The 15,124-nt window shown below is 44.3% G+C and overlaps 1 protein-coding gene across 1 annotated transcript in view; it reads left to right on the plus strand.

Annotated features, from left to right (window-relative positions):
• The window catches only part of LOC126203454 (UDP-glycosyltransferase UGT5-like), a 100,006-nt gene that overhangs the window by 45,972 nt on the left and 38,910 nt on the right, over positions 1–15,124 (plus strand). Inside the window, exons 2-3 of the mRNA XM_049937771.1 lie at positions 2,251–2,532; positions 9,225–9,802. Coding sequence (XP_049793728.1) covers positions 2,262–2,532; positions 9,225–9,802 — 849 coding nt within the window. The 5' untranslated portion in view covers positions 2,251–2,261. The remainder of the gene's footprint in view (positions 1–2,250; positions 2,533–9,224; positions 9,803–15,124) is intronic.

Below are 15,124 nucleotides of genomic sequence, written 5' to 3' on the forward strand. Positions count from 1 at the left end.
AAAACTAAATCGCAGCTACGGCAGACGCCAGATATAGATTCATTGCAAGAATCCTTAGAAAATGAGGTCCACCTCTAAAGGAGCTAGCTTACAAAACACTCGTTCCACCAGTATTGGGATACTGCTTACAGTCTGAGATCCATACCAAATAGAACTAATAGAGAAAACAGAGAAGATCCAAAGCAGATCAGCATGTTTCATTAAACGTCCATTTAGTAAGCATGAAAGCGTCATGGAAACGTTCCGCCAACACCAGTGGCATATGTTCCAAGAGAGCTGCCCTGTTCCACAGTGTGATTTACTCTTAATGTTCTGAGAGTCTACATTCCTAGAAGAGTCAACCAATGTATTGCTTCCTGCTAGATATAATTGAAGAAAAGGTCATGAAGGGAAAATTAGATTCCAGATCACACGGTGGCTCTCTAGCACTAGTTCTTCAAACAAACCATTCACGAGTGGAACGGAAAAAGAACAAAGTGACAGTGGCAGAGTATCCTCGGCCACGCACCGTAAGGTGGCTTGCGGTGTATAGACGTGGATGTACAACCTTCATTGTAGACATGTTGGAAAGTCCTCTTTGGCAGACCAATGAACTGGAGAAGTTATGTCACTTTGAGGTCGTAGGCTAGTCGATCCAGTAAAGCACCTTTCTGTCATTATTCCAGATGTTCTGGACAGCATGTTATTGCACTGATTCTAAACAACCGACCTTTCTGAAGATGGCGATAGATTTCACCAGCCACAAAACAATAGCAACATGAGCAGTCGAACTCACGTGTTAACATTACGGTATTTGATGTTGTTGAGGGATACTAGCACTCAGTTTCACTTTCCCACTTGGTTGAACTGCATTTCATCTGTCTGCTTCGAAATGTAATACATTATTTTTGTGCCTACACCAGATAAGATGGTGCTAGACTTTAGTGTACTCCATCTATAGGGGATGGACAAAAATATTGGAACACAAAATCCAGCACATTACCGTGCCTAACATGGGCTAGGAACAGCGTCGGCGTTCAAAATAAGCTTCCAGTCATCTGGGAATGAGGGCGTACAGTCGGTGCAGGGTATTTAAGGAAATCGTACACCATTTTTCCTGCAAAACAGTGGGAAGTTCAGATAACGGTGATGGAAGTGGAAAGCGATCACGGTACATTCTCTCTGAAGTAGACCACAGAAGCTCAATAATACTGAGGTCGGTTGACTGTGGTCAGGGGAAGAGATGCAAAAATTTCATCTCTATGCTCACTAAAGCTGCCCTGGACGATGCGAGCTATGTGAACAGGAACCGTGTCGTTTTACTACGCACCATCACCATTTCGGAACCAACATTGTACCACTGGATGGACCTGATCAGACAGAACCACTACATAATCTTTTGCGATAATATGACTTTGCATAACGCCAATGGGGCCCACGGAGTACCATGATACGACTGCCAAATCATCACGAAACCCCACAATATTTCACTCTCGGGACGTAAACTCGGCTAGAAATTGGAAGTAGCATGCAACAAGACTCATCCGACGAAATGACTTTCTTCCATTGCTCCACTGACCAGGTTTCCTGGCTCCAGCACCACGTGTTGTCCTGTTACAGGCATTTGCATCACTAATGAGTGGTTTTGGAGTTTCATTTCGCCCTGTAGATTGCTACTTGGTGTTATTCTGGCGCTGGCAGCGTTTGTGACAGCGGCATCCAGTTCTGCATTTACTTCTGCAGCAGTCGCCCCCTTATTATTTGTCACAAATCTCTTCTGTGATCATCTGTCATGACCACTCAACACATACTTTCGCCCGCGTTGTGACTTAGTAATGTTTTTCCGCTTTCCTTGTATGTGGCATAAATCTTCGATACGAGCACCAATCATATGCCCACATTGGTTTCTCTTGACATAATGCACTCACAATTACGCTGAACACTGTTCTGACCACGACTGATGCTCACAAGGTACTGAGGGCATTTCACAGGTGCCATTAGTGGCCAAATACAATAGGCTAACCTGCAGGATTGGCAAACATCTGTATTTATGTTCAAACATGCGTTTCTCGCGGTTTTCCCATATTTCTGTCCAACTCCCCCTCCTCCCCCGGTATATGTCATCTTAATCATGCTGAACAACTTATCTTTCCAGTTTTCGTTCAACATATCTTCCGAGTTTTCGTTCAAACCGTGTGTCTGGGTGTTGCAGTTGTCTAATTTTTAGTGTCATGTACCATCCGAGGTTCAACGGAAGATGCTGTGTGGCAGGTACCGCGGCGATGTGTGGTATTCGCGCAGTAACGCTGCTGCTTACCTCGGTGGGAGCGGTGGCACTGGTGGCGGCGGCGCCTGGAACCTCCCCCCAGACGTGCCGCGTGCTGCTGATCTTCCAGATGGGCGCGCACAGCCACTGGACCCTAGGGAGGGCGCTGGCGGCGGGTCTAGCTGCCCGCGGCCACCACGTCACAGCCGTCACGCCCTTCTCGGAGCAAGGCTCATCTGCCAATTGGACACACGTGCCGGTACCCAGCACTATGCATCTCTTTGGAGGTAAGTGGCTAACGTAAAATTACAAACATTTGACGCCAAAACACGTTGACAAATATGAAAATGTATAAGCGTCCACTTTATAATGCACCGAGCTGTTAAGCAATGGTGTCCACCACCGGTAAAAGAATACACGGTAGGGATCATGAGGTGCGAGCGCTGTAGGAAGCCGCGCCGCTGACGTCAGAGTGAACCCAAACAGCGCTCAGAAGCCCATATTTGCTATAACGTATTCTGCTCTAATTGTGTTTACGAGCGACAACGAAGTAACTTACGACAGTGCAAAGTTTTATTAATGACTGGTGGTTGAGTACAGAGTTGCGCTGTAATTATTGCGGAATTGAGGGATTTTAGACTAAGTGTTTGAGTGAAAGATAATGATTTTCTGCGTGTCTTAAAAACAGTCAGACAAAAGGAAAATGTATAAATGCTTGTATACTTGCAAATTCCGTGTAGTTGAAAATGCTCATGACAGTTCCCTATATTTTACTGCTTCATATTATGAAAGGGGTTTGTAAAGAACTGTTGAACATTCCTTCGAAACACAACCTGATGACTCACTGATGCTGTTCCAACTCTAAATCGACTATCCTCTGGTGCTGATTTAGGAGGTAGTAAAGACCTTAATAATCAGAGAAATATTCGGGCCCAAAAACGAAGCCAGCGTAATGAAGTAGAAGACACAACGAATGAAGAAATTTGTACTAGAGAAAACGTCAACCATGAAAATAAACCCTGCTGTGAATGCGACAATGCGTGCTTACGCCAAAAATCAAAAATTAAGGAAACATAAATGAAAGACATTAGACAAAAACATGAAGATTTACAGGATCGTCTCCCTCAGTTTAACATATTTTAAAACATGTTAAAAGGTGATTCTAGGCCCTTTTTTTGACTTTTAACAACAGGTAGCTGTGAAAGGACGGTGAACTATCTGGTCATCTGAAGATATTGTAAAGGCTACGAATTTTCGTCTCCTGTCTTACCAAGCATCATCTTTTGTCGGAAACTCCCTGAAATATGTTCGTAAGGACACACGCTTTCTTCAGAATGAAAGCTATCAAAAACGAAAAGAAAATCAAAGGTATTAAGCGAACTAAGAGAAGAAAAAAAAGGAAAAAAAAAGTTGTAACGTAACTTTACACAATAGAAAAAAAACCTTATCATACAAACATCAAAAAAAGTTTCCATCACCCCCGGCTGCCAGAACTCCTGAAGATAAACGTTGACTGTAGATATTGTATCACAGACACAGTCCATTTGACTGTTTAGAGATGTCACTAAACCTGCCCAAAGAGGTAAACAACCATGCATGAGCAGAGCCTAACAGACGGAGAGGATCCGACAGCCGATCACTTCCAGTCATTCCACCAGGAAGGAAGTACACGGATTGTGTTGTCTGTAATTCAACCATGCCTTGACGCTCAATATCGCGGTTCGTTCGCGTCCGCATTGTTGCCAGGAAGGGCTCTCAACAATGGAAGTGTCGAGGAATCTCGGAGTGAACCAAAGCGATGTTGTTCGGACATGGAGGAGATACACAGAGACAGAAACTGTCGATGGCATGCCTCGCTCAAGCCCCCAAAGGGCTAGTACTGCCGTGGATTACCGCTACCTACGGATTATGGCTCAGAGGAACCCTGACAGCAACGCCAACGTGTTGAATAATGCTTTTCATGCAGCCACAGGTCATCGCGTTACGACTCAAAGTGTGCGCAATAGGCTGCATGATGCGCAACTTCACTCCCGACGTCTATGGCGTGGTCAGTCTTTGCAACCACGACACCATGCAGGGCGGTACAGGTGGGCCCAACGACATGCCGAATGGACCGCTCAGGATTGCCATCACGTTCTCTTCACCGATGAGTGTCGCATATGCCTTCCACCAGACAGTGGTCGGAGACGTGTTTGGAGGCAACCCGGTCAGGCTGAACGCCTTAGACACACTGTCCAGCGAGTGCAGCAAGGTGGATCCCAGCTGTTTTGGGGTGGCATTATGTGGGGCCGACATACGCAGCTGGTGGTCATGGCAGGCGCCGTAACGGCTGTAAGATAAGTGAATGCCATCCTTCGACCGACAGTGCAACCACACTGGCAACATATTGGCGAGGCATTCGTCTTCATGGACGACAGTTCGCTGCCCCATCGTGCACATCTTGTGAATGACTTTCTTCAGGATAACGACAACGCTCTATTAGAGTGCCCGGCATGTTCTCCAGACATGAACCCTATCGAACATGCCTGGGATAGATTGAAAAGGACTGTTCATGGACGATGTGACCCATCAACCACTTTGACGGATCTACGCCGAATCGCCGTTGAGTAGTGGGACAATCTGGACCGCCAGTGCTTTGATGAACTTGTGGATAGTATGCTACGACGAATACAAGCATGCATCAATGCAAGAGGACGTGCTACTAGGTATTAGAGGTACAGGTGTGTACAGCAATCTGGACCACCACCACTGAAGATCTCGCTGTATGGTGGTACAACATGCAATGTGTGGTTTTCATGAGCAATATATGATGTTTATGTTGATCTCTATTCCAATGTTCTGTACAGGTTCAGGAACTCTCGGAACCGAGGTGATGTAAAACTTTTTTGGTGTGTGTATACGCAGGGTAAAGAAAAAATACAGCACGTGGACGTCAGTATGCGATTTCTCATCCAGATTCAAGGCGAAAGCTTACCTACGAAAATCAGATCTGGTTTATTTTGAAAACGCTTGCATGAAAAGGACCAGCTGACAACACAGTGCATCGGAATGTACAGAGGAACGCGCATCACTCCACTTAACTGTACGAGCCGTGGTAGCTCAATGAGAAGATTGGTTGTACATCAAACCCACACTAACCTTGGAGCTATGGTCCGCATCCTTGTCAGGTTTCTTTTTTTATATTTTAGACATCCATTCCCTAGATCTCGTCGTTTATAAGCGGGACATCATTTTGTCACATGACAATACCGTACCACGTGGCAGTGGGATCCAATAAATTGCATGCATATGTCTACTAATAGCGCAGCCCACAATCATCGATTTCCCGATGGAGTTCACAAATAGGTGCTGGGTGCATCCGACAACCAAGCTGCTGCTGCTGCTCTTGCGTATTCTTCACGGTACCCTCAAAGGCGTCGTCCCAGTGAGGAAGTTTTTCGTTTCCTGGAGCAACGTCTTCGGGAAACCATCAGTCTTCGTCCACAAGTAATGGACAGATGTCCTCCAATCACTAGACGTACTCCACCAACCCGTGATATCGCAAGGCAAGTCCAAATATCTCAAAGAGTGGTTGTTGAAGTGTTGTGCAATGAAAAACTGCGTCGATACCATTACACGTTAGGTCAACACCAAGGGCCACAGGACAGCAATCGATAAGTATAGTTTTGTGAATGGCTTTTGCGCCAGGTTGAAGATAACGAACATTTTATAAATAATGTGATATGGATTGACGAATTTACTTCATTCGTCAAGATATTTTCAACCTCCTCAACAGCCATTATTGATCGTAAAACAACCCACATTTCACCCGTGAACGTGGCTTTCAGGCACACTTTGGCGTAGGCCTACAGACTAGAACCGAGGGAGGACTGCTTTGGGCCCTTCTCTATTGTCAGACAAGTCGAATCTACCCCTGCATCGCACGTTTCTTTGCATTATTTTACCTGATGTAATATAAAATATTCCAATTGGTGTTTAGCGAGAGCTATGGTTTCAGGGTGATGATACACCGCCACACTTTGGAATGAATGTGCGTAACAATTTAAATAAAGTGTTTCCAGGGAAATGGATTGGTTGTGGAGGCCCAGTGTAGTGGCTTCCACCTTTCCCGCGCCTTAATGTACTAATCTTTTGTTTCTGGGGACGCTTAAAGGAGCGAGTTAGTAGTACTCCAACCATGGATGTGCACGACCAAATAACTCTTGTGCATGCCACTTCGGCTATGCTGGATGTAGCTGTATTGCGCTGAGACCTGCAGAGTAGATCCAGCGAGCGGCGAAGTGTTTGCAGATACAAGTTGGTCGCTTTGAACATTTTCTCCAAAGTAAAAGCTGGTCGTACATGTACGTATAGTTTCTGTGAAGATAATCCTGATAGTCAAACATACAGAATAATATAACTGTGAATAGCATAATGTTCAGCACAGTGTAGCGTACGTATTGTGTTTTTTGTACTTCGTCGGATACAGACGATGTTACTGTATCCAACAACCAGCCCATAGGAAAGATCCATAAAAGGACGAACAAACACGTTTTCTCGCCTAAGCTCATATTAAGTGCAGCTGGTTGGCCATGAATTAGTTCAGAAAAAATGAAGCTTTGGCTTGAAACAAGTAACTTCGTTTTCCACTCATCACAACGTGCTTACCACTCTGCTGATACACAGGTGCAGAGGACGCCCGAAGTAGTGACTGAGAATTCTAAGTTTATCCCACGTATCTGTCCTGTCATAAGCGCTAAAGTGAAGTCATCTCTCTCCTCTCCCTGGCACCTCACGAAAAAGAATCGTACTCCTTCATGCCCTAACATGTTCTCCTCTCCTCCACAAGATCTAGCTCGTTCTGCCATGCCAGGATCTCGGCAGCCAATCGCAGTATACATTCCGAGACCCGACCAATGATAATTTGTTTACAATTCCAACAATTTCCCTACTCCAAACTAAACTGCTGTGGTTGACCAACCATGTTCAATTCTGTCTTTGAGAGGGGCACAAGACAGAAAACCTGTCTCACTATATGTGTGTTTTCCAGTCAAAACGTTTGCTTGTATGCACTTTTGAGTTCTCATCCTTGCTACCAAGATAATTATTATGAAACAATCGTAGCTTCCTTATAAAATTGAATCATCTACACCTGTAACCTCCTTCAATCCGCAACATCCATATCCCACGCTGAATGTGTCGTATTTTCCTCCTGCCGCTGCAGACGTGACCTTTTCCGAAGAGCACTCTTTAAGCTCCTCACTTTCTGAAAGTTTCCAACGGCCTGTGCAGTCAATTAGCCTATCTCCCCCTCAGAAACCACCTGGTGTTTGCGAGCCTGCTGAAAAAATCGCTCTCTGTTCCCGGCCCATACCTGCCCGATCCTGGAGTTCAGCAGAAACGTTGTTTTTGTCCAACTGACGAAATCTCCTTCAGTGCACTTGTCTGTTCTCATAGCTGGCTGGCCGTCTCAAGTACACGAAAATCATTACAATGACATGTCAACGTACAGAGACAAAAAAAGATTACTACTTACATCTGATATCTTTGATATTAGTTTTAATTGTGTCGATACTTTCATGCAGCGTTAAAAACTTAAACCTATTGGGTTTCCTCATCTGAATACTCGAAATTTGGAAATTTGCGGTAAGTTCCTATGGAACCAAACTGCTGAGGTCATCAGTCTCTAGGCTTACAAACTACTTAATCTAACTTAAACTAACTTGCGCTAAGGACAACACCACACCCATGTCCGAGGGACGACTGGAAATCCCGACGGCGGCAGCCGCGCGAACCGTGGCCAGGCGCCCTAGACCACGCGGCTACACCGCGCGGCAGCTGAATAATCATTTACTAATAAGGTTATGCAGTAGTTTTGGTACTGACCAAGCGTGAGCTGTTTTGAAAGTATCTGCAAAATTTAAAATGTGTTCGAGGTTGGGCTTCGACCCCGTGACCATGCTACTGCACTCTTGTCGAGTGAGATATCCAGGTATGTCTGACGATCCCATCGTCACAGATTTAGCTCTGACACTATTTAGTACCGCTTTCACAAAATAGATATTGAATTTAATGTTGTTACACAAGTGAAACGAATGAATTTGGTGTTTGGAACATAACTGGATTAAGATTTGTCTACGAAACACGTTTGAAAAAGAAATGATTTTTTCTCACCAATTTTTGAGTTCATTCATGTTAAGTAAAATGCTGTCATATGTGACTAACAATCTGTCTGACATGAGGTATTTTGACATCCTGCTTCTATTAAAATACTTCATTTACTACCATCAACTTTTTTTAAGTAAAAGCAATAAGTTGAGTGCTTTCGTTAGACGTTTGGTGGTACTAGCTTGCGACGGAAGTTATCCTTCAGTAAATCTTTTATTTCAGTGCGACTAAAAGGACTTTTGACAGCCCACAAAGGCTAAGTATAATGCCCAAAAACAAAATTAAAAGAGGAAACTTGAGTCACACAGTGACAATTGATTACGCAATTATCATGTCAAAGTGATAGGCACAAAAAGAAAACAAAAATTGCAACCAGTATTTTATTTGCTAATTGACAGTGATTTATATGTAACAACGGAACTCATTATTCACCATCATCATATTGAACAGTTTCCATCCCCAGGCTGGATCTGCTAGGAACGAAAGACTCGCCATCGAGTCCTGTTTTCCCACCATCTTTCTGTGTTCGCTCAATATTGATCTCCATATTTATATTATAAAATTAAGCTTGAGAACCATGAACCTTTCAGTAAGAATCAGTTGATCAGATGTAGGGAGAGGTTTTGCAGTAGATCTTTTAATGCTGAGAGAGGTAGTTTCAGGGGAAGTATGTGCCAACTCTACGCAGGTCATTTGTCCTATGGATCTGAGTTCTAATAACGGTTCGGCTCACGTTTGTTACTTGTCACATTCATTTCTTTAGATATAATTCGTTTGGAAGAGAGAAATAGCTTCGCTGTGACTAAATACTAATACCTCTTTTGTTTTACAGATACCAACATGTTCTCACTCGGTGAACGTGGCGCATTTGGACTGATCATGACTCTCTTCCGTTTCGGAGTGAGTTCGTGTGAAATTTTCCTCCAGACAGAGAGCGTCCGGCGACTGTTCCTCGCTGAGCACAAGTTCGACGTCATGATCATCGAAGAGTTCTTCAGCGAGTGCTTCCTGCCGCTGGCCCACAGCCTGCGGATCCCCGTCATCGGAGTGGCGACCATATCGCCGACCTCTTGGATGGCGGACATCGTAGGCAGCTCCAGTCCGTACGCTTACGTTCCGGACACATTCCTCTGGTACACGGACAGGATGTCCTTCTTGCAGCGACTCCACAACGCGGCGTTTGCGACTCTGTCAAAAGTCGCTCGCGAGATGTACTACAAACCGAGATTGGAAGCCGTTTTGCGGCAGTACCTGAACAGCACGGCGCTGCCAAGCGTATCGGACATGGAGAATAACACCTCCGTCCTACTTTCAAACACCCATGTGAGCATGTTTTTCCCGCGTCCCCTGTCTCCTAACCTCATTGACATCGGAGGGGTGCACATAAGGCCTCCGCAGAAGCTTCCACAGGTGGGTCTTTGTAATTTTTTCCAAGAATATGCTATACAAAGTGCGTCCCAAAAGGAAAGATGACGTAAGCGGTCACTTGAAGCAAAATGGCTCATACCATCCACTCACATTGGACCCTCGGAGAAGTAATACGTAAAATTTTATATAGCAATATAATTTTATTAATACCAGGGTTGGAACTTTAATAGTGGCAACTATTCATTTACAGTTCGTACAAAATAGATATGTGTTTCAAAGTTTTACCGACCTTCAATGAAATCACCAGTATTGTGTATAACCCGTTGCCAGCGATGTGGAAGTCGTAGGACACCATTAGCACTGCCAGTTGTGCTGACAGTTCGAGCGGCGCGGTCTATTGCCCGATGAATTTGTAGCAGCTCTGAAGCGAATTCCGTGAAGTGTTTCCTTCAGTTTAGAAATCGAGTTGAACTTACGTGGGCTTAAGTCGTGGGAGTGCGGTAGGTGGTATAGCACTTAGCAGCCCATCAGTCAAGCAAATCAGTAACAGCTTGCATTGCACGTGCTTGAGTATTGTCCTGCAAAATGATGGCCAGGTCCTGCAGAAAGTGTCATCACTTCTGTCTCTATGCTGTTCATTTTTGGAACACAACCTACAACCAGCTCAGAGACAGAAGTTCCAACCCTCGTATTAATTAATTGATAATAAAAATAAAACTGTAGGACGGCCTGTCTGTTTTGACAAACTAATCTTTAAAGCTACTAGGGGAATTTCATGGGGTTTTCGTAGGTAACCTGAGCATAGCGTCGGACGACATATCTGTTTTATTTGGTCAAAATCGGATCACGGAAAATCAGATAGCATAGTTAAAGTTTTAAGAGTCTACCCAGCTTATCAGTTCGAATATTTACCTTAGTGACGGCGTAGCACAGCAAAGAAGCACTAGATGGTAAGGTTGGTTTCCTTTCTTTCTTTTTACCTCAATGACTGAAGTATTTTCGGAAAGTTACATCAACGACAGAGTCAAGTGCCGCATCTTATCTTTAAGAATACAAACTAACACTGATTTTACTTGCCGAGGTTCTATGGATTTAAGAATTTTGCTTTCTATGTCGAAAATTTAATGAAACAGCCCTGCTTCTTTTGAAAGATTTGATTTATGTTGAATTTTTGGGTAGAAAAAAATGAATTTATTGAGGAATTTATCCTATAATTGTGCCGTTTTTGCCGATGGACGTACGGAAACCAAAAAGCTACGGTGCACAGAGTCCTTTCTTCAACTTCCATTGGGAAGCACGGATGCATAGCTAGTTATACAATAGTTTTGCTTTTTCGTGTCATCTTTCATTAATTATTTTTTGGTTCGGTAAACTAAGTAAAATTTTCAAAACTAACCTCTAGGGAATTCACAAGAGCACACTGATGAGCCAATATACCGGGTGAAACTTCCTGGCAGATTAAAACTGTGTGCCCGACCGAGACTCGAACTGGAGACCTTTGCCTTTCGCGGGCAAGTGCTCTGCCAACTGAGCTACCGAAGCACGACTCAGGCTCGGTACTCACAGCTTTACTTCTGCCAGTATCTCGTCTCCTACCTTCCAAACTTTACAGAAGTTCTCCTGCAAACCTTGCAGAACTAGCACTCCTGAAAGAAAGGATATAGCGCAGACATGGCTTAGCCACAGCCTGGGGGGGGGGGGGGGGGGGATGTTTCCAGAATGAGATTTTCACTCTGCAGCGGAGTGTGCGCTGATATGAAACTTCCTGGCAGATTAAAACTGTGTGCCCGACCGAGACTCGAACTCGGGACCTTTGCCTTTCGCGGGCAAGTGCTCTGCCAACTGAGCTGTGAGTACCGAGCGTGAGTCGTGCTTCGGTAGCTCAGATGGTAGAGCACTTGCCCGCGAAAGGCAAAGGTCCCGAGTTCGAGTCTCGGTCGGGCACACAGTTTTAATCTGCGAGGAAGTTTCATATCAGCGCACACTCGCTGCAGAGTGAAAATCTCATTCTGGCAACATACAGGGTGTTTCCATCAGAGCGTGCAAAAATGTGACAGGACATAGACAATGATCCATTGGACGATTTTAGGTAGAAAATCTTGGGTCAGTGAAGCCAGCTTAAGGAGATACGGAAGTAAACTAGTCTACCGCTTTAGCATTACTGTTTTCCATTTTATTTACAAGTAAAATGCGTACTAGTTTACTTGTACTGTGGTGTTTATTTACATGTACATTTTTTATTTTCTGCAAGGAAACAAGGAGGACGAGCGTGATTACTTTGAAGTCATGATGCAGGTTTTCTTTTCTTTATTGTATCGTATTTAGATTGTCCCCTTGGCTGTTCGTGAGAGGATGTGGATACAACACGACGGTGCACCGCCTCACTTCAGTGTTGCTATCCGCAACCATCTGAACGCTGTATTGCCTGGTCGCTGGAATGGAAGGGGACGCCCTATTCCATGACCTCTGAGATCACCTGACCTGAATCCCATTGATTATTTCCAATGGCGATATCTAAAGTCACGTGTGTATGAGACCCCAGTGGATACGGAGCTGAAATTAGTTGCCATAATTGTAGCTGCCTGTTCAAAAATGGTTCTGAGCACTATGGGACTGAGGTCTGAGGTGATCAGTCCCCTATAACTTAGAACTACTTAAACCTAACTAACCTAAGGACACCACACACATCCATGCCAGAGGCAGGGTAGCGGTCGCGCGGTTCCAGACTGAAGCGCCTAAAACCGCTCGGCCACAGCGGCTGGCTGTAGCTGTCTGTGATGTGACTCTGGGATATTTGTCAGGCTGCGTCAGAATCTTGCTCGGCGATCTCATGCTTGCATTGAGGTTGACGGCCGTCAGTTTCAGTACATTTTATAAGACACAATACGAATGATAGGTTCACTGTGTCAGTGATGGCATTTTCAGTTAATTGTAACTAACGTAGATCGAAAAGTACGCAGTAATGTCATTTTATTCCTATTATCTCCTTAAGCTGGTTTCTCCGACCTCAGCTTCCGTATCTCAAATTGTTCAGTGAAGCACCCTCTAAGTCCTGTTAAATTGGTGCACACTCCTACAGAAATCCTCTAAGTCCTGTTAAATTGGTGCACACTCCTACAGAAACACCCAGCCAACAGCGAGACTTAATCCGGCCCATCGGTGTTGCGGCACATGCCAACACCCACAGCCACAAAACACCAGCTCGTAAATGACGGGAACTGCGTAAACTGATCGCAGACTTGTACATATCTCCAGAAACCGACAAAGGACTTGTCGGGTTGATGCAACGCGGAATCGCTGCAGCGTTGCCTTGAAATGGTGAACCTGCACGCTATTAAGAAGATGGTAGTCATATGTTTGGCTTGTTGGTTGTGAGTAAGGCGGCATTAAAATTTATTACTACCATCTATATATTGAAGTGTTTTTGGAATATCGTCGTCTTTGCTAGCATCATTCATGTGACATTCGGTGCTGGATAAAGGCCTCCTCACAACTTTGCATGCTTTTCGGCTACATCCATCCGCTATGCTACTTGTTATTTCCTACTGTCGCATCCCGTCAGCCCAAAAAAGTTTAGAGACTGAATTGATAACAAACATGGAAAAGTTAATACGGGGCTTTTAAAGCCTCAGGTGTTTTGCTTAGGCCCCCACAACTTGAGTACAACGCACGAACTTTCGTACACCCACGTGAAACTTCCAGAAAAGTTCTACTGCAGTTTGCCATTTTGTGACCGATAACGCGGTGCTTTTCTCCAGAAGAAAAAAGTTGTCCGTGTTTTTCACTTGAATTACAGACTTGATGATCCCAAACAAAGATGGAATTTTTGTGGTCGCTATTGGTTTGAAAACATTCTGGACATTTCGAGTGATTTGGCTACCCAGATCGCCCGACATGAATCCCTTCGAGCGTTTATGGGACGTAATCAAGAGGTCAGTTACTGCACAAAATCCTGAACCAGCAACACTTTTGCAATCATGGACGGCTATAGAGGCAACGTGGCTCAATATTTGAGTAGGGGATTTCTGACGACTTGCTGAGTCCTTGCCGCGTCGAGATGCTGCATTACGTCAGGTAAAAGGAGGGCCGACTAGATACTAGAAGGTCCCCTGATGTTGGTCACCTCAGTGTATTTAGATCCTTATGCCCTGGTATTACTTTGATCTATAGGGAATCAGTCACTATCACTGTTTAGTTCTTGTAGTGTAAATATGCACCTGATGATGTGGCTATAAGCTACGAAACCGATAGCATCTTGAAAAAAAGTTATTCAAAATACAGATTTTTGCGGAGTTATGCCAAAAAAGTTTACCACAGCTGCGGATGCCCTGACCACACAGTCGCTTGCGAAGGTCGAATCATTAGGATGAGCGACATCTCAGCAACGTGCGGACAGTCACTTGGCTATAGTTAAATAGCTGAGATCTTGAGTTGTCACGCGTCGTTTACAGCATCAAAAATTAATATAAAAATGCTGAGTACGGACATAAACAGAGACATGTTTAGAGTAGAGAGACGGTCAATTGAGACACTAAGAGCCATTCTATGTGTTTCGGCAATGAGCCCCGCTTCTGTTTGTGGTCGTCACTTCCACGCCAACCTGTTTGCAGTCGACCTGGAGCCGGAACCTCACGGGAAGCAGTAATTCTCGGTACCAATAAAACAGCTGCAATCAATGTGTGTGGAGCTGTTTTGAATATGACTACAGGACTGTCTTGGTAATTGTTGAATGCGGGCAAAGCGCTCGGCCGTGTGTCGCAAGCACGGTAAATGCTGGTGCTGCATCCTTCGTACCAAATATCAGGTGGCAAATCCGTGAAGGATCATACAAAATCCAATACCCCGCGATTCGCACTACAAATGTCTTGTGAATGTATGCATTCTTATCTGACATGCCATGTCCTCTGATTTATCACAGGCACAGAGTGTCTGAAATTCAATGAGGAGATGTATACTTTCCCACCAGCTTCTAGCCCGTAATCTTTATGAAGTTGCACAGAATATTTATTACTAATTTATTTATTGTCAGGTTCCTTGGGACCATGGGACCAAAAGCTTCTTGGCCATAGAATTGATCAGTACATGGTTTACAGAATATAGATTAGAAAATGTATGATGAAAGAATTAAAGAATTAATAAAACACGAAAGAAGAAGACAGGCACTGTACGAACAAACATGACATTACAGAGAAAACTCCAATAATGCGAAGAGCTCCTGTTCTGAATACAAAGAGTGCGCCACAGCGATACACTTCGCCACGAATATGAATACTTGGAGTTCATAGATGAATTTTTTTTCAGTTTTTCTGGAAGTCTTTTGTAAATAGCTCTAAACAGTGACAGCTTTATGTATAAAGTGTAAGC

The sequence above is a fragment of the Schistocerca nitens genome, chromosome 9 (assembly GCF_023898315.1).
Source record: "Schistocerca nitens isolate TAMUIC-IGC-003100 chromosome 9, iqSchNite1.1, whole genome shotgun sequence".
Classification (NCBI taxonomy): domain Eukaryota; kingdom Metazoa; phylum Arthropoda; class Insecta; order Orthoptera; family Acrididae; genus Schistocerca; species Schistocerca nitens.